Source organism: Phoxinus phoxinus (genome assembly GCF_949152265.1).
Source record: "Phoxinus phoxinus genome assembly, chromosome: 5".
Taxonomy (NCBI): Eukaryota; Metazoa; Chordata; class Actinopteri; order Cypriniformes; family Leuciscidae; genus Phoxinus; species Phoxinus phoxinus.
The window spans coordinates 35,702,996-35,729,549 of NC_136880.1; the positions used below are offsets into that span (position 1 = coordinate 35,702,996).

General features: G+C 37.1%; 1 protein-coding gene across 2 annotated transcripts; it reads left to right on the forward strand.

Moving 5' to 3' along the window:
* Positions 1-3,416: 3,416 nt before the first annotated feature.
* On the forward strand, positions 3,417-25,202 carry itgb1b (integrin, beta 1b). Of its 2 annotated transcripts, XM_079611637.1 has the most exons (17): positions 3,447-3,845; positions 12,683-12,740; positions 13,850-13,935; positions 16,395-16,614; positions 16,780-16,950; positions 17,059-17,297; positions 17,988-18,143; positions 18,240-18,335; positions 18,456-18,545; positions 18,762-18,902; positions 19,254-19,456; positions 19,542-19,780; positions 20,419-20,641; positions 20,733-20,965; positions 21,055-21,221; positions 22,472-22,549; positions 23,838-25,202. In XM_079611637.1, exons 2-16 carry the CDS (start codon positions 12,683-12,685, stop codon positions 22,547-22,549), a joined length of 2,400 nt encoding a protein of 799 aa, XP_079467763.1. In that variant the 5' UTR covers positions 3,447-3,845; the 3' UTR covers positions 23,838-25,202. The 2 variants fall into 2 exon arrangements, with proteins under 2 accessions (XP_079467764.1, XP_079467763.1); XM_079611638.1 differs by lacking the exon at positions 22,472-22,549 and having other exon boundaries at positions 3,417-3,845.
* The last annotated feature ends 1,352 nt before the right edge of the window (positions 25,203-26,554 follow it).

Below are 26,554 nucleotides of genomic sequence, written 5' to 3' on the forward strand. Positions count from 1 at the left end.
ACAAAACAAAAGCATTCAATGATCATAAACCTGACTCCTCTTTAACCACATTTTCAAATGTAACCTAAACTGAAAAAGTAGGACACTGTCTAATATTAATTGGTAAATTAAAATGATTAACGTACAGTTATTGACAGCTCTTACAAAAAAAAGCTGATCGACCAAGCTGTTCTTTATTGTTGACACTAGAGGGCATACTCTCCATTTCCGAAACTAAACGTCCCTCCCAGATCCAAGTAAAATCCACATGAAGTTTTGTGCAGTGGAACCATAGACAGTATATAAACGAGTGGAACCATACAGTCTATGAGTGGAACTAATGGCAAGCTGGGCAGAACAGTGTTGCCGTCATGGTAACACGGTTGCTTAAATAAACCGTGAATAGAATAGTGGTTTCACATCCAAACCGCTGCTTCAACACTTCTGCATATGAACCACTGAGTTCAGTGTGTGTGTGTGTGTGTGTGTGTGTGTGTGTGTGTGTGTGTGTGTGTGTGTGCGTGCGTGCGTGTGTGTGTGTAGTTCACTACCTAGCTCACTGCAAAATTTGTTACCACTGTGCCACTTCCCCTGCTGCCACAGATAAACCTCACAAACCCAATCAACTGACGTGAGATGAGGTAATTTATTTAGTAGGCTATGAATAATAATTCCTATAATTCTCCATTTATATTTAAAACAAACAAAAACACTCAGAGAAAATAGCTCCACACAGGGAGCACGATTCCTACTGTTACTGGCATAATATGAATTCTCTGTGATGCATAAACTCTCTTTCGCTCAGCTACACTGGGCGAGCACTGGAATATGATCTCATTCCAGTTAACCTTCATCATTGTCCGTCTGTAAACACTGACTCATATGGTTGACAAATTTCTTTCCACAAACAGTCAAACTCTTAGGCTATACATCATGTCTATCCATAGAATGACTGTCATCTCTCCTCCTCTCCTCTCTTATTATTTTTCCCTCTCTCCCCCCTCTCTCAGGAATGTCCTAAATGTGAACTGCTCCTTCTCAACATCAAGCCAGATGAAGTCCAGTCATTCCACAGCTATTTTTAGAGTAAATCGGCAACCTCCCTGTCAAAGATCTAAAAAACACAAAATCTCTTGTTATGCAAAGTTGGTGAAGAGAATAAAAATGAAAAAACAGTAACACACACACACACACACACACACACACACACACACACACACACATAGAGTTGCCACCCGTCCCTTAAAATACGGAATCGTCCCGTATTTACAAGTAAGATGATGCGTCCCGTATCAAATCAATAAGGGACTCGATTTGTCCCGTATTTTACATTAGGTCCACATATAGTTGAATAAAAACATAAGGATTTTGCAGTATGGATAATACTAATAGCAAATATAAAGAAATCAATTTCTTAGTAGAGAAGCTCATTGCGTGATTGCATTTTAGCGTCTTTGTTTCTATAGCGACTGAGTCTCGTGAACATGCGCTGTAAACCTGCACGTTTTTTAACCCCTTGTAGCGCGCTGTTCGGGTCTTTTCGACCCCAAATGACGTTTGCTGAAATAAATAAAACATTATATTTGTCCAAATGATGTGAGACTTTGCACGGTTGACAACACTTTCTACATCTACAAAAAATTTTTAATACATTTGAATAATATCTGTTTTTTATGTTAGTATGGGGGGAAAAAGTCACACTTGTGTTGTTTCAACAAAATGTCATTTTGAAACATAATAGTTTTTTTTTTTTTAGGATTTATAGTTTTAGGAGGATTTATTATATATTTTTTACTTTAGGCTATATAAATAAATATTTTTAAAACAAAAACAGTAAAAAAAAAAAAGTTAAATTCACTTTATAAAAGACCCACATTTCTAACGTTCATGGATATAGATAATTTGACATGGTTTAGTGTAAGATTTTTGCCCATCTTTTGGAAAATGCTGTTTTAAAAGTAAATAAATTATCACTTTAGTAGATGGCTGCAGAGCTACACCATTTGCTATTTGACTAAAATACATATTTTCAATAGCTTTTAGTTGGATTCATATCTACATATTATGAAATCACAATTATAACAATAAAAATGACTTTGTCAAAGTTGAGCATTTGGAGGGGGGGGGGGGGGGGGTGAATGGGTGTCCCTTATTTTGCCACACTGAAGGTGGCAACCCTACACACACACACACACACACACACACACACACACACTTACTTAATGTTACAAATATGACAAAAAAAAGACATTAAAATATGATTTAACAAATTTGTTTACAGCTTTGACCTGGTGGGGACTTTTTTTTGTTCCCCATAAAAAACTGCTTATAAATCATACAAAATTAGGTTTTTCTTAAAATGTAAAACTGCAGAGCATTTTCTGTGTCTATGTTTCACACACAAGAGACTTAGTAGCCTAAGGACAGTGATGTAAAGTTTCTCTGTGAACTATGGGCTACAGGAAATGCATTGCGGTTCATATTTTCACACTATATCAGGTCCTGTTTGCATGCAAAGGTAGCATTGATAGCTGATTTCCCCCGTTTGCTCATTTTTAATCTTAATGCAATTGGATTAGTTAATCAGTAAGACATTTAAATAGTTGCCCATCAGGGCTTGAACAGTTTTCTTGACTACTTCCATAAAGTTCATTTTTCCTCAGTATATGAGTTCTTAATCACTGGTGAGTAATGAATGACGTCTAATCAGTCCATCTTTGGGACACACCGGAAACTGCCCAGACTCTCGCTCTGACTGATCCTAGAGGAACAGGAATAAAACCAGATAAAGAATAAAACCGAGTTGAACTGGATTTGTAGGCAACGTTAAAAAAAGTAAACAAAGGAGCTCTCTGTCTGTGAAACCTTGAGCAAAAGTCGACTAGCTCTATCTAATCAAGACATTTTAGATGATATGACCAGGCTAATCATTCAGATTTGAGAAAACTATAAACATTAAATGAATTTTATGGGGGTTTTCTTACAGTCTATGTATGAGACAGAACGTTCTAACGTGTTTATGGTTCTAACACAGTATTAAATGCGGGATCACTCGAGGCGTTTTGCATAGCAGCATCAAGTAGACAAAAAAATTAGCCAGCAAACCGGGTTATAAAATAATCTTATCTGTGAAATTAGATACAATGTAAGTTACAGCTTCCAACATGGACGATAAAATATTGTTATTGTTGTTTGCACATTGCAGCATAATTTGTTTGGAAAACGCTCGAGACAACACAAACAAAGATCACCGCCTAATATTTAATATACTAATTGTTGCCTACTCTAAATACATTTGTTTTGATCCACATGGAGACCGATTCAACAGTTCAACCCCTCCAGTAGTACAAAACATTGCCACGCCACCGTCGCGTCCTGCTGAATGAATCTTTTTGTAAATTGATTCAAAAGACTCGAATCACTTAGATGAATAATTTGAATCAGAATCTTCTCCACAGTTTGGTCGCATTGTGGCTGGGGTGTTGAAACATTAGCATTATTTCCTGTGGGCGGAGGAAGGGAGAGGCTGCCACTGCAAACCCAACCCATCTCACAGTCCACCGACCACACATTACCCATCCGGACCGAGGACACGCCGAGTGTGGCAGGGCGAGCTGGACTCTCTGCCCATATTTAGTCATTTATTTTCCTCAATATCCATGATTTGTTTGTTGTAGGCAAAGGAATTGCGTGTTTTAGTACTTTGCAACCAGCTGTTGATTTAAAGTGCCCCACGGAAACAAAGACTCCACGGACGGGCAACTGGACTGCTGGACCAAACGCTGTCGGAGGGTTATTTACATAACAAATGTGGTTTTAAAAGAGCGTGTGATAGATTGAAGAATCGCCGGGGAACACGTGTTAAGGTAAGGGTCATCAAAACATTTCAAATGTAGGCTGTTAAACTTTAGGGCCGTTTGTTGAACGGGGTATTTCTAGCTGTCTTTAGATCAACCATGAGCTTTAGGGTTCGATCTGGGAAATGATCTTGGGTCACGAACTTTGGGTGGGGATCCTGTCCCATCCATTTCACTTCAAAGGGCAGACGTGGATCTGCCCCAAATGTGTCACGACTCATCATATGCAAACAGTGTCGCTTCAGGCTGTATTTACCAGACGTCTGTTATCTTTGATCTATTTGTTGCGTCTTATGTGTCCCCAACATCTGTTGTAAGTAATCTGCAAGCCTGAGAGAATCCGAGGGGGGCTGTGGGGGTTAACTGCCCCGTGAGCAATGCTTTATTTGGTAGTTGCTTGTGTAAATATGCCTCCCTGGAAAGTCGAAATGATGTAGCCGTTTTTGCATGAGTCATGATCCTCTTTAGGACATGCTGAACACATTAGACCACCTATGATCTGACGGATGCGAACACATTAAAGAATCATAATTGAGTTTCATAGCGCATCGGCTGGGAGAAGTTTGGCATTCTTACAGCACCAGAACTAAATGACTGCGGTTATGTGATGAAAAGCATCATGCTCGCCCATTGTGATGTTTTAGGAGAAATTGAATCATGGCATTATAGACATGAACAGATTCGTGGAATGCTAACGGGCCAATTTTACAAGGAAAGATCCCACAGCGGATCTGCATTAACTCCCACATACAACATATTCGGGTCACGTGATCGTGTGGAAGAATGTTGTATTTTTTGCCCGATGTCTTAAAGTTGCACTCACACAGTCCTTTTTGTCCTCACTAAAATGTTTCCCATATAAAAGAAATGAAGAGTGCTTTTGATATATATTTTAAAGTTATGTTCATTTACATTAAATCAAGATTCCAGCCTAATAAAAGCTGCTTTATTGTACTGAGAGCGGGTCGCCTCAATGGGGCAACATCACGTGACCAGTTAAATTATTTTGCTCTCTAATTAATCTTGGCTAACTGTAAATAACACATTCCTGCAGTGGCATTAGTAACTGAAAACTGGTTCATGATGCTGCATTGATGTCATTTTGTTTAATTTTACAGAGTTTTTTTTTTTACAGACATTTTACATAAAACAGATCACTCTTAATTGTAACGTAGAAACATGCAACTGTCGGCTAGCAAGCAAAATAAAAATAGAGTGCACCTTTTAAGTAATTCAGGTCATATTAATTTATAGCACTTTTCACAATACATAAAGCAGCTTTACAGAAAAAAATACATTACTATTAAGTGTAATCTGTTAACAAGAGTAATAAGTACTCTACATGTATGTAGGTGACCGCTAAAGACAGTTTACTGTGACTGTTTTGTTTTTTTAACTGGTGTAGTATTATAAAGTTTGAAATTTGTCTCTTACCTGCGTTTGGAGACCCGGCTCTTTTTTCGTCACACTCAACTACATCACTTTCGGCGTATGAATACTATCGAATGAACGATCCCGTGTTATGCGATTTGCGTATATATATATATATATATATATATATATATATATATATATATATATTAAATCTCCCGGAAATTAGTTTTTGCAGGGTGGAATGTCTGCTTGCATATCCTGACAGAACCTACCCTTATAGAAAATGGTAGTCTGCCAAAAATAGTATCTACAGCTGTTGTTGCTACAATAAAATTGGGAATTTAGTGTCAGACACCACAAAACAAAAAAGTGACAAAATCCAAAGCTTAGTACACCGTTTCAAGGGAGGTCCATATTTATTATGGTTTAATAGTAACAGTATACCTAATATCAAAGCTGTGGTTGCAATATCAGTTATTTGGAATGACTAGAATAAAAAAGTTATAACTAATGTAAAATGTTGTAGAAATAAACAATTTACATAGGTAGGAATTGCAGAGTACCAACTCTATAAAGAGTATAACTCTATAAAGAATTTAAAAACTGTTTGAGGGAAGACTGAATAGGAAAAAAATATATCCTAAATATGTAGGCCTACTTGCCAAAATACTGTGTTTGTACATGTGTGCGCACGTGTCTAGGCAGTGCTCTGTTATTAACAGCAAAGTTTTTCACTGCGAGAGATGTTTCTTTTTTTTCCCCATTTTTACATTTTTTCCCGACCTCGTAACTTTTAATTAAAATGTCATAACTGGATTTTCCGGTGAAATTGACAATTAATTTATTCCTATTAAAACTGCCCCTGCCAGCGTGTGTTCATCTGCCTCCATTTTTGAGTGCATTTTTACCATTCCAAAATTCAGTTAACAACTAATGTCTGTCTGTTTCCCTACCTTTTTCTTTTTCAATAACCTGTTATTACACTTGGATGTATGTCATAATACGGAAAAAATTTAGCTGCGTCCATTTCATCGCAACTTTAAAGGATTAGTTCACTCCAGAACCAAAATTTCCTGATAATTTACTCACCCCCAGTCTGTCTTTTCTCAGTCGAAAATAAATAAAGGTTTATTAGGAAAACATTCCAGGATTTTTCTCCATATAGTGAACTTCAACGGAAACCAACAGGTTGAAGGTCCAAATTGCAGTTTCGAAGCAGCATCAAAGGGCTCTACAGGATCCCAACCGAGGAACAAGGGTCTTATCTAGCCATTATAAGGGTCTTATCTAGCCATTATAAGGGTCTTATCAAGGGTCTTGATCAACCATAAAAAAAAATAAAAAAAATAAAAAATATATATATATACACAAATGCTCGTCTTGCATTAGCTCTGCAATGCGCGTCCACGACTTCACGCATTACGTAATGACGTTGGAAAGGTAATGCGTGACGTAGGCGGAAGTACTACTGACCGTAGTAGAAGTGTGGAGAAGACATCCTTATTTTACCTTTTTTTCTTTTCTTTTTTAAAAAAAAAGGCGTTTGACTTAGTCTTTTGCATGTTTGCTTTGTAAACACTGGGTCAGTACTTCAGCCTACGTCATGTCGTGTGACCTTTCCAACGTGATTGCGTAATGCGTGGCATGCAAAATGCATTATATTTGGCATCTATCTATATACTGTAAGTAGGGTGGCTTCATGTAACCTGCCATTGCGGATATGACAATCAAAGGTCAGGTCAGTGTAGGTCATAAAGGTAAGTGTAGAGACTGAGGAATCAGATTGTTTGATTCTGATATCTATTCTATGCTCCAGACTGTTGCTTTGACTCACTTCCTGTCGCTTCAACTGTTATGACACATTAACAATGAGACAAAATGGGGGCAGGGCAGCCAGGCATTGAAAACAAATTGGTCATTATATTCTGAAGGGCCCAGAGCTAGACTTTTCTAAAAGTGCTAAGAGAGTTGCATCTGCTGGAATAGTTACAGCTTACTGTGAAGAGGAAGAAGACACAATTTTTTTTTTTTTTTTTTGGCGTGAGAACGCTATGGCTAGAAAGTTTAAAGCTGTTTAAAAAGCTTGAAGTTAGAAGGTTTTAAGATTGAAAGAGTTTTGAGTTTGAAGTAGTTTTAAAAGCTAAGTTTTAAGGATGGATGGATGGATATATGCTCGATGAGTTACATGCAGAATGAATAGGCCTATATACTTAAAGTTGGGGTTTAGAACAAACTCGTTTCTCACTCCTCTGTCTGCCATTGTTCTGAAAGAAAAGGCCCCGCCCAAAACTCACACTATTGGTTGATCTTGAAGCTGATATGACTGGCTGATCAAATGATCTAATAATGTTTTCATTTAATGGTATATCAACATATGTCTTGCTTAGGATATTTGAAATTGACACTGTACCTTTAACGTATTAGGAAGGCCTTTACTGCAGTCAGTGTGAGGCTGCATCACTTTTGTGAAGGTGGAGTTTCCCCAGTCTGTCTGCCGGTCACCGTCTGAGGTAAATGATCGCCCATCACTCAGCAATGTGCGTGTGATGGAGGGGGTTGGCAGGGTGAGGCAGTTTAATTAAGGAAATGGCCGCCCTGCTGTGGAGGGTTAATGGCCACTCTGTGTGCATGTTTGTCTGGACAGTTACTTAAATCAGCAAGTAGTGGATAACCGAGAACAGCGACTTAAGAATTCCTGTTTAAAAGCATCATAAAGCTGAGAGACTATTTTAAAGTTCCAACTGAGAGGCATACAGCTTTGTCACATCTTTATGTGTTTGTATTAGTGGTGCTTGCAGTCTGTATTTAATGTGATGCAATTTTTAAAAAAATAGTAAAAATGAATCTTATGATCTGGTTCTTTGCAGTGAATCAAAAACCGTGCAACCAGTGTAGTCCGATTCCCAAATAACGGTTCTTGAATCAAGTTATTTTAATGAATAGTTCAAAAGACAATTTTTAAATCAGTCAGACAAATCCAAACTGAATCTATCAGAGTGGTTACTGAATGAGTTGCTTTGTTTTTAATACGGACTGAAAATAAGTTTTCAGTCTGTTCATATTTCTCTCTTCCCATAACGTTGTACATGTGCTATTGACATGTATTTGTGCCTCACTTTCAATTGTAATTGAAATACCGTTTATGCACACTTGTAATTTTATCTTATCGACTAAACATTGGCAAGAGAATGTGTTGCTTGAAGCAGAACTGTGATCTGATTGGTGTCTGGTTGATGTGGGCGGAGCTTTGGAACATTAAGTACCAAAGTCGCTCCAGGCAGCTGAAGAAGTGTTACACACACACACACACACTCACACACTCACACACACACACACACACACACACTACATTTACATCTAGAAACACCCAGACCTCAGGGCTGCATTTTCAAGGCCTTGATACACAGCACAGCCTTGAGGAAGGCAGACAAGGCTGAATTGAGAAGCTCTCTGTCTCTCTCTCTCCTACACACACTCTCTCTCTCTGAAGATAGTGTTACACAGAACCACTGAGAATAAAACGGCAGGCTAAAGAACCAGCTGTCTCGCAGCTCAGTCTGCCTCTGCGCCAGCGAGACTTATAAATGAGAATCAATCAAATACATGACCAATGAGGTCACTTGGAGTACTTTGTGCATTGAGGAGCTTATTTTTGAAATTTGGTCTCTTATGATGTCACTGGGTTTGAGATAAAAGAGCTCAAAGATTTTCTGCATTATTATTATTAATGTTATTACTATGCATCTTTCAAAGACAAGGTTTTCAGTTGATGCTTTAGTTCATGAACACGTGTGTTAGTGGACTTGATTGGTTTCTGTAAACCTACACTACAATTAAACAATTTTAGCTTAGTAGGATTTTTTTGAAGGAAATTAACTTTTATTTACAGCATTAAATGCTTTAAATTGATCAAAAGTGACAGTACAGACTTATACATTTGAAAGAAATGTGAGTACTGTTAAGAGTACTCACATAACAGTACTCAAACAGTACTTTGAGTACTGTTATCAAAGAGTACTGAAAAAATGTATTGTCTTTTCCACAAAAATATTAAGCAGCACAACTGTTTTCATCATTAATGATGATTTTTTTTTTAAATCAGCACATTAGAATGTTTTTCTGAAGGTTCGTGTGACACTGAAGACTGGAGTAATAGTAGCTGAAAATGTAGCTTTGAAACCTGATTGGTTGATGTGTGGATATTGTAAAGATGTCTCTCACAACAGTCAATGAATCACTCTGGAGCTCAGATGTTTCTTTAGAAGGAATAACCTGGAAATGATGCTCTGACACACCAGTGATGTGTTCAGAACTCCCCCATGCCTGAGTCAGCAGAGTAGACTGATGTTTTGCACATTGTGTCCTTGAACACTTAAAGTGATATTCAGTTTTATTTTCTGATCTGAAACTGCATTTACATTGTGTATAGAAACAAAATAATAGTATTATTTAGGATGCATTTGGCCTGTATTTGTACACATAAACTCTCACTCTTTTTCTTTCTCTCCCTATTTCAGTTCAATGTCAAATAGTGTGCTTTAGAGAAATGTTGATTTTGTAGTCCAAAAAAGCCTAGAAGAGAAAGTGTTTTTTTTTGTGGATTTTTTTTGGGATTTGGGACTAAAATAATGTCTTTGTTCTATGACATTAATAACAAAATTTCACAAATTCACATTTGAATTTTGAAGCTGCAAGTTGTGTAAAAGGACGGTATGAAACAGATGTGAGTATAGGGTGTAAGACTCAGCTTACTGTATTTTTAAAGTATAATTCCCCCAAAAATGCTAATTCTGTCATGTATTCACCCTCATGTTCATGCTCATTCACCCTTCCCACTGTCGCCTTTTTCCACCTTTGTTGTCATTGGCTTTGCTTGCTTAGTTGGGGACATTTAAATGTAACATTTAATTTAATATTCAACAGTAATATTGATCTACCTGCATTGACACTATTGTACAAGGACTGAACTGAGCTGGACGATGACATTACGGTTTACTCTAGAGCGGCTATATATATTCCGGACTATATATAATTAACTAAATTAATAACTTTTTTAAAACAAAAATGAAACATCACTGAACTTACTTAAGCTAGACTGTGACACTATTTTCTTCCGGAAACAAACTTTGTTGCATAATTTTCCTGTTATCTCTGTAAAGCTGCTTTGAAACAATCTGTATTGTTAAAAGCGCTATATAAATAAATGTGACGTGACTTGACTTGACTCATGTCATTTCAAAATTATAAGGTTTTTGTTCAACTTCCAAACTCAAATGAAGATATTTTGTATGAAACCTGAGATTTCTCTCCCTCCATTTAAAGTCCATTCCTCTAAAACTTGAAAGATCCAAACAATGTCATAAAGACTTTTGTAAAAATGATTAATCCAAGTCCAAGATCCAACAAATGTCTGCTTGAAAGTGTGAGTACTGCATGAGAAGAAATGAAACTAGTTTCAGTGACACTATATTAAACTACTATATATAATGTTAAAGGGATAGTTCACTTTAAAATTAAAATTCTGTCATCATTTACTCACCCTCAGGTTGTTTCAAACCTGTATTAATTTATTTCTTCTGCTGAACACAAAGAAAGATATTTTGAAGAATGTCAGTAACCAAACAGTAGTCTGTACCCATTGACTTCTATAGTAGGAAAAAAAAATACTATGGAAGTCAATGGGTACAGTCTACTGTTTGGTTACTGACATTCTTCAAAATATCTTTCTTTGTGTTCAGCAGAAGAAATAAATTAATACAGGTTTGAAACAACCTGAGGGTGAGTAAATGATGACAGAATTTTAATTTTAAAGTGAACTATCCCTTTAAGTAAAATCTATAATACAGAATATTTGTTTGTCCTGAACTGATAATAATCCAGTAATAATAATATTTCTATTTTAATCATAAAAATATCTCTCCTTTATTTTGGCTTAAGAAGTTTGGCTCTATTGCCAAAGAAAAAATAAGGTAAAACAATAATGCAAATAATGAAAAATGATTATCAAATAGACAAATGTACAATAAATACTAATTTAACACAAATAAATAAATTATTATTAATAATATTATTAAATTAAGTTATTTAGGGGATATAGACAAATTAGCATCATGGGACCAAGATAAATCACTCGCTGCCCTTCATGGTGTCTTTCTCTCTCTCTCTCTCTCTCTCTCTCTCTCTCTCTCTCTCTCTCTCTCTCTCTCTCTCTCTCTCTCTCTCTCTCTCTCTCTCTCTCTCTCTCTCTCTCTCTCTCTCTCTCACACTCACACTCACACTCACACTCACACTCACACTCACACACACACACACACACACACACACACACACACACACACACACACACACACACACACACACACACACACACACACACACAGAGACGCTCACCTTGGATTCTGGGGTCTAAATGAACGCCACCAGTGTTCTGAAAGAAGCAGTGTTTGCTTATCTTCAAGTGTTCACACAGGTCTTGTGTGTGTAGATAGAGTAACGGTTGAGTCTACAGCAGTTCACTCACCCGTCAGTCTCAACAGCAGACATTCTTCTGCTTTAAACAAAGAAATATGAGTCGTGTCACACATCTTCTGCTTCAAAACCACTGGAGTTTTGCTAGATTTACCTCTGCTGTGTGTGTATTTCTCATGCTGGATTGTGAACCGTTTCCCACCTGTGACTGAAGTGTGTTTTAAACACTATTGTTTGTTTGTACTCGCTGCCATGCCTAATAAGGCCAAATCAGCATCTTTGGCACTGGTGTCGGTGCACTTGATAGATTGAGGCAAACTGACGACCTCCTCTTTGTTTCAATAGCGGGGTGTTTTTTTGGAAGAGCAGATCCATCGTCTTACCAAATATGGGAGTAGAGTCTCTCTCTTTTCCTGGATGTCTGTGCGTGCTTGTCTGGCTTCGTTCTGTGTGTGCTTCATTGCTGACTGTTGCAACAGTAACTATTTTTTTTACTTGCTTTGTAATATTTGACTTCTCAATATGTGATTGTAAACCGTTAACCTAAGAGTGTTGTGGTGAGACTGTCCTTGTTGTAAAACAGTCACTTTAGATCTAAGAAAGTGTCTGCTAAATGAAGAAGAATCTGTTTCTGCAGTTCTGTGCAAACTGTGTTGGAATTCTTTACTGAGATCATGCATTTGTGCTAGGAGAAACAGGAAGTGACCTTGTAACACTCTGCCTGCACATTGAGAAGTCATACACACGCATGCATAGGCACACCCTTCCTCTAAGTGTTAATGTTTGCACTACTATTGGTTTTGTCAAAAGGCTTCATATTTAATTAAATTGTTAATGTATTAATATTTGTTGTTGTTGTTGTTATTAATATATATTTAATTAAATGGTGTGTGAAAAAATATATATATATATATTTTGTTTAAATATTGTATATCAAAGAAATACAATGCAAATCAATATGTTTTCCTGGGTGATTTTAACTCTTGTTCTTGTGCTGTTTTCAGATGGACGCAAGGCTGCTCCTGATTTTAGTGCTTCTTGGGCTCAGCAGGGCACAACAAGGTAAGAACTTATGATTTCAAATGCATCAGATATACTATGGGGTTCAAAAGTCTGAGGCCACTAGTGAAAAGGCTTCTGTTGTGCAATTTTTCTTATTTAATTTTAAAAGGTTTTTTTTTTTTTGTGGTGAATATAATTTATTTTCTATCTCGGTTTTAAAATATTAATAATCTGATAGTTGTTCATTTTAATAGATCTCTGTAATGATAATATCATGAGAATTTGCTGTCAAAAGCTGGGTGTGGGTTTCAGTGCGGTTCACCTCATGTTAACCACTGAAGTTTACAAAAAGTAAGCATAAACAAGTTTTTTTTTTTTTTTTGCTGAAATACAATGCGACAAACATTAAAAAAAAAAAATCCTGGAGGGCATGTTGTTTTGAGTTTCAGTGGAAGCATAATAATACCCTTAATTCAGTCTTAAATATTTGTCATTTAATTTTTTTTTTAAATAAGCTGTTTTCCTTTAAGTTAAAGTGTAATAAAATTTTTTTTTAAATAGGCTAAATCGCATTTCCAGTGTGGTCTCAGACTTTCGACCTCTCTGTATCAGTATGTAAGCATGCGTGTAGAAGCAGACTGATGTTTTGAGTGAAGTTTTTTTTGGAAGCTCCTCTCACTCAGAACACACACCAGACCAGAACCTGATCAAATTCTTGCAATGCTGTCCAGATCATCTGTTAGACATTTGCAATGATTTTCATTCCAGGAATATCTGAAATATGGCAGCACTGTGGAATCCAAGAAAAGAAAGAGATAAAACTTCACAGCTTTAATTCAGAATGATAGGAAGGCGGGATATATATCATCTTTATCTACTGCTGCAGTTCTGCATGGTTTATTCTGGGAGCACTGGCCTCGTGGCTTGCATTATGTCTTAAGAGAAGGCAGGAAGGATGCCATCATTAATGCAGTTCACATGACCTCTCACCGCATATGGCCACTCCAGAAAATCTTTGCGTCTATTTTAAAATGACAGTCTCGTGAGAGAGAATCATGTTGCGTATGGTTGACCACAGTGTTGGTTATTAAATGCCCTTTGCTTTGGATTGCCTGTGTTAGTGGTGATGATGATGATGATGATGATGATGGATGTGTGTGTGTGTGCAGATGGTAACGAATGCACCAAGGCCTCGGCCCAGTCCTGTGGCGAATGCATCCAGGCCGGAGAAAAGTGCGGCTGGTGTACAGACGAGGTGAGTTCATGCGAAACCATTAAAGAAGGAAATGGCTGCTTTTGCAACAATGTGCATTTAAGAAATAATGTTATTAGGGAAACTATTTCCTGTGGTCAGATTATTTGTTTATCCAAGTCTGTAGAGGACATCCTGTGATTCTACCAACAATTCTGTGCTGAAAACCTAAACTTGTTTTTGGGAAAGCGAAGTATCCAAAGGATTCAGCGTTCTGAAATGTTTCGAGTGACATCACCTCCTGTCCCACCTTCATTCGCCTGTGGTTGATTATTACCCGGCGTTTCTTGAGTCATTTCAGTGGATCTTGAGCACATATTACCCTTTAGTTAGTGATCGTGAGTCAGCGTCCTGTGTAATTATGTCTGTTTCTGACATGTGGAGCGGATTATGGCAGGACGGGAAGCACCAATCTTCTCACACTACATAAGAGAAACCGGAAGTGTACTATCACTAAACTGCATGTAATGCAGGATGGGGGGTTTGAGCTTTGTAAGGAATGTGTCCCCTCTTAATTGTTTCAACAGACACACTGCACATCCTCATCCTGACTAGCCCAACACGGCAACATTGGCTCAACCAATGGCTTGAGTTTGTGGTGTGAATATCTTTTTGTCTGACCTATATTTAAGAGCAATATTTACAGTACTAATTTGTTGCATTTGTGGTTCACGGTTCACCTTAATATAGCCATAGCAAGTTTTAATCACAAAGAAAAAGGTGTTCCAGTTTACAAGTTCAATTCACAACTTGTATTCACAAAAATTCACAATGAAAATTTAGAGACTGGACATCTTGTAAGAATTTCAATTGAATATAGTGACATTTCAAGTGTCCCTATTATGCTATTTTAAAGATTCCAAATTTTGTATTTGATTTTGATACAACAGGTTTACATGCATCCTAGGTCAAAAAAACACTTTTATTTTGCTACACATGGTATTAACCTGCATTTTGGTCGACCGGATCACAAGTAGATAATGGAGCCACATTTTTAACCTGTCTCTTTGGTCCACTTTTAACCACTTCTGTCCTGATTTCTTCAAGGGGAGGGTCTATCTGTGAGTAAATGTATGGGCTTTTTCAGAACTTTCGATCTAATGGTTGAAATAAACTCACGCAATTTACATATAAATGCACCGAAGACAACAAAAAAACGGAGAGCAGCAGCTTTCATTTCTGCTCTGACAGCCGCAAGACCAGCCGAACGCTGTGAATGCGTGTTAGAAATCAGGAATGGTGAGAGAACATTGTGCTTGGTACATTTTTCCTCTTCAAACCTAACTTAGATCTTTAGCCGACAAAGTTTAAATCCCGTCTGTCTAGCGCGCTCCCCATAATGTTTACGCATTAGGTCAGTAGGCGAAGAGTAGGCGGTCCTTTGTGGCTTTTCGAACGCATTCGACCACATGAGCATCTACACTAGGAAAGTGATCCAGACTAATGTTTTTCGACTACCTCCGGAGTTAAAAGTAACCCGGTAACTCGGATGGACCAGTGTGTTGTGATCTACCGCTTACAGCACGTATTGGAAACAGCACGTATTGGAAACAAAACGTATTAGCATATCTACATTTCAGCTCCGGATGCTTCCTCAGCACTTATATACATTGTGATACGAACAGTAATGATGGCATTGGTGTTACCGAATAAAAATAACTGAGTCAGAGTCCTCATCGTTAGGACGTGCATGCAAAGGACGATTTGCTTTCACAACACAGAAAACAGCATCATATAGAGATGTCGACAACATGAACCAAACTCTTCCAGGCCTCAGCTAAAACTACAGTGTTTAAGGACGGGTGTAAGTAGATGTTGTTCAAGGTAGCCAATGAAGACCATATGCTGGCATTATGCAAATGTGTTCCAAACCTATGTAGGTTTGCGCAGGTAGACTGGGTTTCAGGCAGTTAACTCCATTTATTGTCCACTTTGGTCTTTGAATACCGTTTACATTCACAAACATCTATTATTTATTACACTTCACGAAAGGTTCAATGAAATATAACAGGTTAAAGGGTTAGTTCACCCAAAAATTAAAATAATGTCATTAATGACTCACTCTCATGTCGTTCTAAGCCCGTAAGACCTCCGTTCATCTTCGGAACACAGTTTAAGATATTTTAGATTTAGTCCGAGAGCATTCTGTCCCTCCATTGAAACTGTATATACGGTATACTGTCCATGTCCATAAAGGTAATAAAAAGATCATCAAAGTAGTCCATGTGACATCAGTGGGTTAGTGACATTATTTTCATTTTTGGGTGAACTAACCCTTTAACAAGCAAGGATATATTGTCCCAAAAGAACGCAATTCTGTTTATAAGTCCACTCAAAACCACTTTATATTTTAGTAGGGTTAAGTAATACTGGTGCTTGAGCCACCTGGTATTATTTTTGTTTGAGTGTAATCTCTCTCTATTTTCTTCTCTTTCCTTTTATTCCCTCGCCTCTTTTTGCAGAGCTTTCTGAAACAGGGTGAGCAGAAATCCACACGCTGTGATGAGATTGATGCTCTGATTAAGAAGGGCTGTTCTAATACCAGCATAGAAAATCCTCGGGGAAGCATTACTGTCAACAAAAACCAACCTGTAACAAACCGCACAAAGGACGGAGTAAAACTGAAGCCTGACCAGATCACCCAGATTCAGCCACAGAAACTCACACTAGACCTCCGATCAGGTACCGGTTACTCCCACCGCAACTCCTGGAACACTTAAATGATTTAGGTCATCACCTAATAAAGTTGGATGTCATGTGAAGTGACGGTCTCCTTCTTGAAATTATAATTACACTCCCCTGTAAAGCTTCAGTCTAATCCCATGATCCTCTCTCATTCCAACCCAGGTGAAGCTCAGAAATTTGTTCTGAAATTCAAGAGGGCTGAGGATTATCCCATAGATCTCTACTACCTGATGGATCTCAGCTTCTCTATGAAAGACGATTTAGAGAACGTCAAAAACCTGGGAACCCACCTGATGAAAAAAATGCAAACAATCACATCTGACTTCAGGATTGGTAAGGAACCATACTGGATTTGTCTTTAAATGTATTATTGAAGTGCAATGTTAATTATGCTGCTAATTTCATAACACTTTTCCTTTTAATGTTTGTTAATGCTTCTAGGTTTTGGCTCTTTTGTGGAGAAAACTGTCATGCCGTACATCAGCACGACACCAGCCAAGCTGCTGAACCCCTGCACATCAGACCAGAACTGCACCAGTCCGTTCAGCTATAAAAATGTGCTGAGTCTGACTGAGGACGGATCTCAGTTTAATAACCTTGTCAGCAGACAGCAGATCTCGGGAAACCTGGACTCACCAGAGGGAGGGTTCGATGCCATCATGCAAGTGGCTGTCTGCGCGGTAATTTTTATTTTATTAACTTAATAATAAAATGATATAAAATAATACAATTATATATATTTATAACAACTGTGATACATTTTTTCAGGATTATTTGATGAATAGAAAGTTCAAAAGAACAGCATTTATTTTAAGTATAAATTTTTGGTAACATTATAAATGTCTTTACTGTAATATTTGGTCAAAATAATGCATCCTTGCCGAATAAACATATATATTTTTTTAATTGTAGTGATCACAGTTTCTACAAAAATATTAAGCAGCAAAACTGTTTTAAACCTCGATAATAATAATAAATATTTATTGATCACCAAATCAGCATATTAAAATGATTTCTGAAGGATCATGTGACACTGAATGATGTAATGATGCTGAAAATTCATTAATTACATATTTTAATAAAATATATACAAATAGAAAACAGGTGTTTTAAATTGTAATATTATTTCACAGTATTACTGTTTTTATTGTATTTTTCATCAAATAAATGCAGCAATTTCAATGACATTTTTTTTACTGTTTCATTTTTATTAATTTTTTTATTGTACTGTAACCAACAGTCCACTGTCTACTGGATAGGTGTGTCTATGTAACTAATCTAAAGTCAAACTAAAGTGAAGTAGCTTCTAACCCTGCTGACTTCTCAGATTTTGGAAATGAAGTTTATTCTTCCACTTGATTGTGTATCAGAATCAGATTGGCTGGAGGAATGTTACCCGTCTGCTTGTGTTTTCCACGGATGCTGGATTTCACTTTGCTGGAGACGGAAAACTGGGCGGCATCGTGCTTCCTAATGATGGGAAATGCCACCTGCATGATAACATGTACACCATGAGCCATTACTATGTAAGTGTGTGTTACACCACTGTGAGTCGTTACTGTTCTATATTATCCTCCATGAATATATGAGAAGACGTTTCATTTTTTTAATGTCCCTTTTAGGACTATCCATCTATTGCACATCTCGTTCAAAAATTAAGCGAAAACAACATTCAGACCATTTTTGCAGTAACTGAAGAGTTCCAGCCAGTTTACCAGGTAAGAAAAGCAGTCTTTTGTGTCTACATCAATAGGCAAGTCAGATCCTGTAACACTCATGGAAATAAAATACTGCATGGGGAAATTTTTTTTGATAAACTGTTTTTGTTTCATCTACAGGAGCTGAAAAACCTCATTCCAAAGTCAGCTGTGGGCACGCTAACCTCCGACTCCAACAATGTGATAGATCTCATCATTGATGCATATAACGTGAGTAGATCACAGGAACTGAGGCTAAAATTCAATTTAGTCAATTCTTTTAGCTAATTTTGCTTTTTGTTTTTTACCAATTTTCTGCAACATTAAATGTTTAATGGGGGGAGCATCAAAGCATCTTGAATTGAAAATACATTGATTGAAAGACTATCCTGCATGTGTTAAATTAAATTAAATTAAATATAGATTTCTTAAATCTGTCTTTCTCAGTCTCTGTCCTCTGAGGTCATTCTGGAGAACAGCAGGCTGCCCGAAGGTGTGTCCATCTCCTACATCTCCCACTGCAAGAATGGAGTGATTGAAAAAGGAGAAAATGGGAGAAAGTGCTCTAACATCTCCATTGGGGATGAGGTCAGAATAATTTCCTCCACTTAAAAACGTAATGAAGTTGCATCTTTAATTTTTTTTGTTGCTTTTGGTACTTTCCATTGGGTACAATTTCCTAAATGGAAACCATCCCTGTTATTCATTAACTTCCATATCAACATATAATTAGAACGATTATTAAAATGTTATAGTTGTCATGGTTATTGTCCTTGGTGTGAACGAGTCATTACAGAACATTTTTAGCTGATATTTATCTTTAAAGAAACTAAAGTATGCACTATGCAGCAACGTGATTTAAAAACTACAAAGACTGCAAATAGAAATTTCAAAAATGCGTATTTTGCTCACTGGTAGCTCTTCATCCTTGTGTCATAGGTGAAGTTTGAGGTAGCGATCACGGCTAAGGGTTGTCCTTTTAATGGTAAGTCAGAGACGATAAAGATCAAACCGCTGGGCTTCACTGAGGAGGTGGAGATCGTCCTCAACTTCATCTGTGAATGTGAGTGTCACAAAGACGGAATCCCAAACAGCCAATCGTGTCACTTCGGCAACGGGACCCTGGAGTGTGGAGCATGCAGGTGAGTTATTTACTGGCTCTAATGGTATCATCCATAAAATCCTCAACTGGCAGCACTGATATCCATCTACCTCTGCTTTATTCAGGTGCAATGAGGGACGTATCGGCAGAAATTGTGAATGTAGCAAAGACGAGGTGAGAACAGAAGACCTAGACGCAAACTGCCGCATGGATAACGGCACCGACATCTGCAGCAACAATGGAGACTGCGTTTGTGGAACATGCGAGTGCAAAAAAAGAGACAACCCAGAGGAGAGATACAGCGGAAAGTTCTGCGAGTGCGACAACTTCAACTGCGACCGATCCAACAACAAGCTCTGTGGAGGTACGACTATGTTTTTTTTTTTTTTTGTCTGTCCTGGGATACACAAAATAAAAACAACAGCTTGTTTAACAAACTAAAACCATAAAAACATTTCCGTTACTTGAAATACAATGAATGTTAACTTAAATAAATAGGGATACACCAATATGAAAATTTGCCCGATACCGTTAATTATTTTTATATTTGAAAGCCGATAACCGATATATTGGCCGATAAATCTAAATCCAAATTTTTATATAATTTTTGAGAGCCTGATTATAAAAACTAAAGTCTCACCATTAAAAGCCATGTCCCAAGCACACAATTATAATGTTCTCGTTATAATTTTATGTAGCCTATATGAAAGATTTGTGCTGCACATGTTCCACTTAACTGTATTTTTCTTTTTGAAGTGATTCAAATCACATTTTAAGCTATTTAAAACCATCATGGCGAACAGTGCGCATCTGAAGGAAATATTACATTATTTTTCAGCTTTAATATATCGTCCAAATGTTCTTAATAAAATTAAAATGAACGTATATTGCCCGATATATTGTGCATTCCTAGAAATAAAGTAGGGTTACATATGTAGGGTAACAGTACATGATTAAACAGATGACAAGTTACAAACTAAAAGTGTTTCTTTATCTTTTCAGGTCACGGTCATTGTGAATGCCGAAAGTGTGTTTGTGACGCTAACTACACCGGTAGCGCGTGCGACTGTTCTCTGGACACCTCCACCTGTCTGGCCAGTAACAAACAGATCTGTAACGGCCGGGGCACCTGCGAGTGTGGCGTGTGTAAATGTACAGACTCAAAGTTTCAGGGTCCGACCTGTGAAATCTGCCCAACCTGCCCTGGAGTTTGTACTGAACACAAGTAAGTAATTAACAGAACACTTGCTCAAACAACTGGCTTGTTATGGTCATCTAGCAGCGCTTAATATATTCGCCTGCGTTTTTCCTCACAGGGATTGCGTCCAGTGCCGAGCATTTGCTACTGGTGACAAGAAAGACACGTGTGAGAAAGAATGTGGCTACTTCCATCTTAAAGTAGTAAAGATGAAGAATGAACTTCCTCAGCCCCACGACCAGCCCTACATCAATCACTGCAAAGAGCGCGACGCTAATGACTGCTGGTTCTTCTTCTCCTACGCTTCCAAGAACGACAGCACCATTGAGGTCCACGTGGCCGAGGAACTTGGTACGTGCTGGATGAAAAAAGTACCAATTTTTTTAACTTGGCTAGTTATTTACCTTGTGTCCCATAATGCTTTGTGTCTGCGTTGACAGAGTGTCCCTCTGGCCCTGACATCATCCCCATCGTAGCGGGTGTGGTCGCAGGAATCGTTCTGATTGGTTTAGCGCTTCTGCTCATCTGGAAGCTGCTCATGATTATTCACGACCGCAGAGAGTTCGCCAAGTTCGAGAAAGAGAAAATGAATGCCAAGTGGGACACGGTATGTTTCTCTAATTTAAAGTTATATTCATCGTATGTAGCCACTTCATTGGACTAGAGAAGGCTGTCGGAATGACATGAATATGTAATATTTCTCAATGTAGTTACATTTATATGAAGCACTGCAGCTAGAGCTTGGTGTAATGGGATGTCTGGCTCATTGTGTGGGGTGTGGCCTCTCTGGCACCAGTGGAGTTCACTGCTGACACCTGCTGGTCACTGATAGTATTGCAGTGAATGAATCCTACACCATATTGCAGCAATAGACACAGGAAGATGGGCTCGTGCTTTAATAACATTTTTCTTTGGATCGGAAGCTTTTTAAAATGCATATAGGTCTATTTAAAGCGTAGTGCATAAAAAAGTTTGTCAATGTTAGAATTGTAGAGGTAGCATTATCAGCTGGAGGTCTTGTATATTATAGCCTCACATGAAATAATAGTCTGTTTTTTTTAATGAAGCAGTTTATTGAAAATTGTAAATATAAAATACTTTTTTTTTTAAATGCGTATGTATTTTGTATCATATTTGATACATCAGCCTTTTATGGCCCATATAATATAATGAGAATATGGAGGGGAAAAATATTAGTTTTGGTGCAGATGTTGTTTATATGGCCAAAATTATGATAAAGTTCTTGTAATGTAAATCAATGAGATCTTTATAACAAAATAACAGACTACTTGCATAAAATGCATATAAATATCCATGGTCTTGTCATTCTATATCTCCCAATAATGTGTCTTATATTTAAATATTTAGATTATATTTATATGCTTAGTTTTATGACCAAAGCTCTGTAGTTTTAATTGTGAGGGGCAAAATACAGAGAGATGCACAAATAAATGTTCCTCAAAAGCCTGATGTATCAATTTCTTTTTACATTATTTCTTCTCTAAATAATTGTGTATGGATAATCAAGTAAACCTAAGTTGCTTCAGTCCATTAAATGATCATCTTTAAACATAAGAATAACTCAATAATTCAAGATCTCACAGCAAAAATACATCTGTACCACAATCTGAATTTGGACATTTTTAGAAGGATACTAAAAGACATTTTATTTGCTAAAAAAAAGTATGTATAAATTAGAGGATTTATATGGCATTTGCACTGAACTGGTCAAAACTGCCTGCTCTTCTGCCTTTTGGTTTTCTTTCTTCAGTTCTGTTTGTCTCATTCTATTCTATTTTGATTTGTTTTTCCTTTCTGCTTTTCTGTCTCCAAACCTTTTCTTCTTGTCAAATCTAGCAAGAGAACCCCATATACAAGAGCCCCATTAATAAGTTCCAGAATCCAAGTTATGGAAATAAGGGCGTCACACTCTGAGTCTGTACTCTTCTTAGCTGCTTGCATGTGCTTTCGGTCACTTTAACAACAACCTCAGACCTGTGTGTAATATGGACGGCTTGTAAATTGTCCTTTGCAGTTATTTAATCTAATTCACTAATTATTTGGACATGCCTTTTCCACAATGTGAATGTGTGTTATTTACTGATTGTAATTGTATGACTTTCATCTGTGGAATACACAACCTTGAACTCAGTCATACAGGTTCAGAACGACAAGTAAATGATGATAGAAATATAATTTTTGGGTGAATTTTTGGGTGAAGGAATAGTTCACCCAGAAACAAAGATTTACTCATCCTCAGGTTTGTTTGTTTCTTCATCAGAACAGATTTTGAGAAATGTGCAGTGAGTGTGTGCCGTCAGAATGAGAGCTTAAACGGTTAATAAAAAAAATCAAGGTTATCATTTATAGACTCGTATTTTGACCAGAAGTGACGGTTTCAAGTTAAAATGCCTTACAGTGTAACTTCGCTGATTTTCAACCTGCTTTCTATTGTTACAATGTCAGTAGTATATGTAAGTGAACAATGTTTACTCGCATTTATTTGTCAGCAAAAGTCCACTGGTTGATGAAAAACGCCACAGATTGTGAAAACCACTGATTATACTTCCGCATTTTTGTATCCCGCCCACGGACAGTCGGGTCGACAGAGGGTTATTAACAGAACAGTTATTGAATTCCCATTGAATTCTTGCACACGGGTACGATACAAGTCGACACCATTATGACTAAAAGTTTTTTATTTGACTCTGTATCCATAGCAGACTGTTGGGAGTGGCTTTGGATGCCAAGTGCATTATGGGTGTTGAAGTTTTCCTACTTATTTGGCATAAGGGAAGCCTTTTTTTTTGTTTTGTTTTTTCAATTGTTCGCCTTTCTGCTGTACAGGCAGCCATGTTTTATTGAAAGCCCATTTTGCCAAATTTTCTTACAAACGCGTGTCATGTGAATTACTTGTAGATTCTGTTGTATTTCTGAGGATGAGTATATTTTCATTTTTGGGTGAACTATTCCTTCGAAGAGCATAATACAAAAAATGTCCAATACTAAACAAACTTTTCACATTGCTGCATATACAAAATGACTGCAAATACAGTGTTTGTTTTTGATTGTGTGCCTTTTGTAATGCTTGCTGGTGTTATTATACACTTTTTTGTTTTTTCAACCAAAGTTGACTATATTTGCTGTGAAGTGTCCTAACCTGGCATTTGTGTAGATATATTAATGGTTGATCTAATTATCGTCTCTTTATGTTGGTCTCCAGGGTGAGAACCCCATTTACAAGAGTGCTGTGACGACGGTGGTCAACCCTAAATATGAGGGCAAGTAATGGACGAATCTGTCCATCTCCAAGCAACACTGTATGCAGAACAATTCAAGAGGAGCGGAAGCGTTGAATTTCACTTTGTTTATTTTCTTTCTTTTTTGTGTGTTTGTTTTTAAATCACCTTTTGGCTTGTGCATTTGCCACTGTTCAGTATAATCAAGTAACCTGTGTTTCTATGCATTGTTTTGGAACTGTACAGTATGTATAAACTTTTTTTATGCAATCTTTTAGACCATTTAAATTTTTAGCCACAGGTCTGCCTTGTTTTCCCTGAATGTTAAAACCAGTCGTGTTGGGTTAGATGACACAGGTTTTGTATGTAAGATGTGGTCAAGTATGCATTAAGAATGTTATTCACAAAGACAAGACAATTAGCAGACCGACCTGCTTCAGTCCAGTAACTAGCTGAACATTGGAGTCAGTTTGTGTCTTATGTTGGTACAGGAAGCTTTCTGAACCTGTGGATGGAGTGTCCTGTCACTGGTATAGTAGGTAGCTGTAGCGGACCACTGCTGTTTGTTCACATGGTGCTTTTGATGTAGACGCATATGTCGTCTGCATAATTCTGGGAAATTTGCGTCCAGTCTATAATATTTAGGTCTATGTGACTGGATCTGTGTGCTCACGTCGCCTTTGGTCTGCAAATCAGATGGTTTAGTGACCTTTTTATTGTGCACATAATTGAATCCAATAGGACAGATTAGTATCTTTTTAATTGTCACAATATAATTGACATTTCATCTGTCAAGTGTTTGATTTAAATGCCTTTGACTTGGCAACATCTGAGTTTGAAAGATGTTAGATGGACATTTTCATCTTTGTCTGTGAATGGAACAATCAACTTTTTTTATTGAAAACATAAGTGTAAAGTCATATGAAAAGATCTTCAGGTTTTAGATTTGTTTTAAGAATGAGGAAATTGAATCTCAGGTCCCAAATTTCTCTCTTTCACTGATGCCAAATATTTACGTCTACTGTGCAAGACCTATATTTTATTGTTTCCGTTAGTCTCCATAAGTGGACTTGCTTCACATCTGCTTTTGTAATTTAATTTGTCCTTTTTAACAACATCTTTGTTCATAAATAAGCCTAACTGCTCAAATTATTGTTGGTAAAGATCAGTGTTATACGAAAGATTACGTTTTTCTTTTACACTTTTTTTTATTTTATTTTTTACCTTTTAAAAGCTTAATCAAGTTACACACAATTTGCATTTTAAAGTGCCTTTTCTTTTTTTGCATCAGGCCCTCTGTTTTTTTGTTTCTAGGAGTTATTTATTAAAATAAAGAACCTAAAACACTGGACTGCATTGTTATCGTGTGTGTTTGTGGGTCGTGGAATGTAAAGTCTTTATACACTGCCTGTCCAAAAAAAAGGATTTAAATAGGCAAATGCTAAGAAGAGTCTAGGAAGAGTCTATGACTGGATTATTACTGCGGTGATTATTATGTTTCTAGCATGTTATATGTACACCGTTCTTCTAACCCTAATTGATGGAGTGTGTAACTTTTCATTTCTTAAACAACCATGTAGGAAAACACATCATGGCCATATTCATCAGGCTCAAATTTTGAAGGAATGGTTGGGAAGGAGCACGAAGAATCATTTTCACACATGAACTGGCACCAGACCGTAAATGCATTGAAAGTCTTTGAGATGTGCTGGAGTTGATTTTACAGAGTGTTCGACTCTTGCATTGTCAATACAACATCTTGATAAAAAAAATTATGCACCTCTTGACACAACATTTATTTCCATCAAGATGTGCATGCATTTTTGGTCAAACACAGCCAATGTGTTGTTTTCCCAATGATCTTTATTGCACAACTAATAGTGTTTGAGGGTTCTCTCATGTCACTGCTACATATCTGATTGGTTTGCTGTCACAGAATAAACTGCACTTTGTGTGATTTTATCGAAGTGTAGGGGTTAAAGATTGCAATATTCAGCAAACAACTAAGCAAGGCCTGTATTAAATGCTAAAAAAAAAGATATGTGATAACCATGTTCTGATTAAACATTTGTGATGCATTATGAAAAATATTTTATATTAAAGGGCACCTATTATGCCCCTTTTCACAAGATGTAAAAGAAGTCTTTGATGTCCCCAGAGAGTGTATGTGAAGTTTTAGCCCAAAATACCCAACAGATAATGTTTAAATTGTCACTTTTTGGGGCTGAAAAAAAAGAGTATGGGGAGGCTGCAGACCTGGAGCCGGTAGATATAGGACCCAAACAGTTTTACGCCCCTGACAGTTTTACGCCCCTGTTGTTCCTGATGCGTCCAGTAGGGGGAGACTGTACAGCGAAACGAATTGAGGTAGCCTATATGTTTTAATCTTTTTTTAAATTAATTAATTTATTTATTTTGTATTGCAAATGAAAGGATACAGACATTAACAGTGAGAAGAGGGGGAAAAAAACAAAAAAAACAAAAAAAAAACAAGGGGGTATACGGACATCAAAAGAGATTGAATTAGGCTACACAAATCAATACAATATTACATTGTCAATAAAAAATTAAAGGTTCTTTACAACAGACTCTAGGATATTATTTGTTTTAGAAACCTTTGAGTTTAAAGGTTTTGCCATTGGATGGTTCTGTCTTTATGCAGATGAAACTTGCCCAGAATTGACCAAAAAGTTCAGGACGA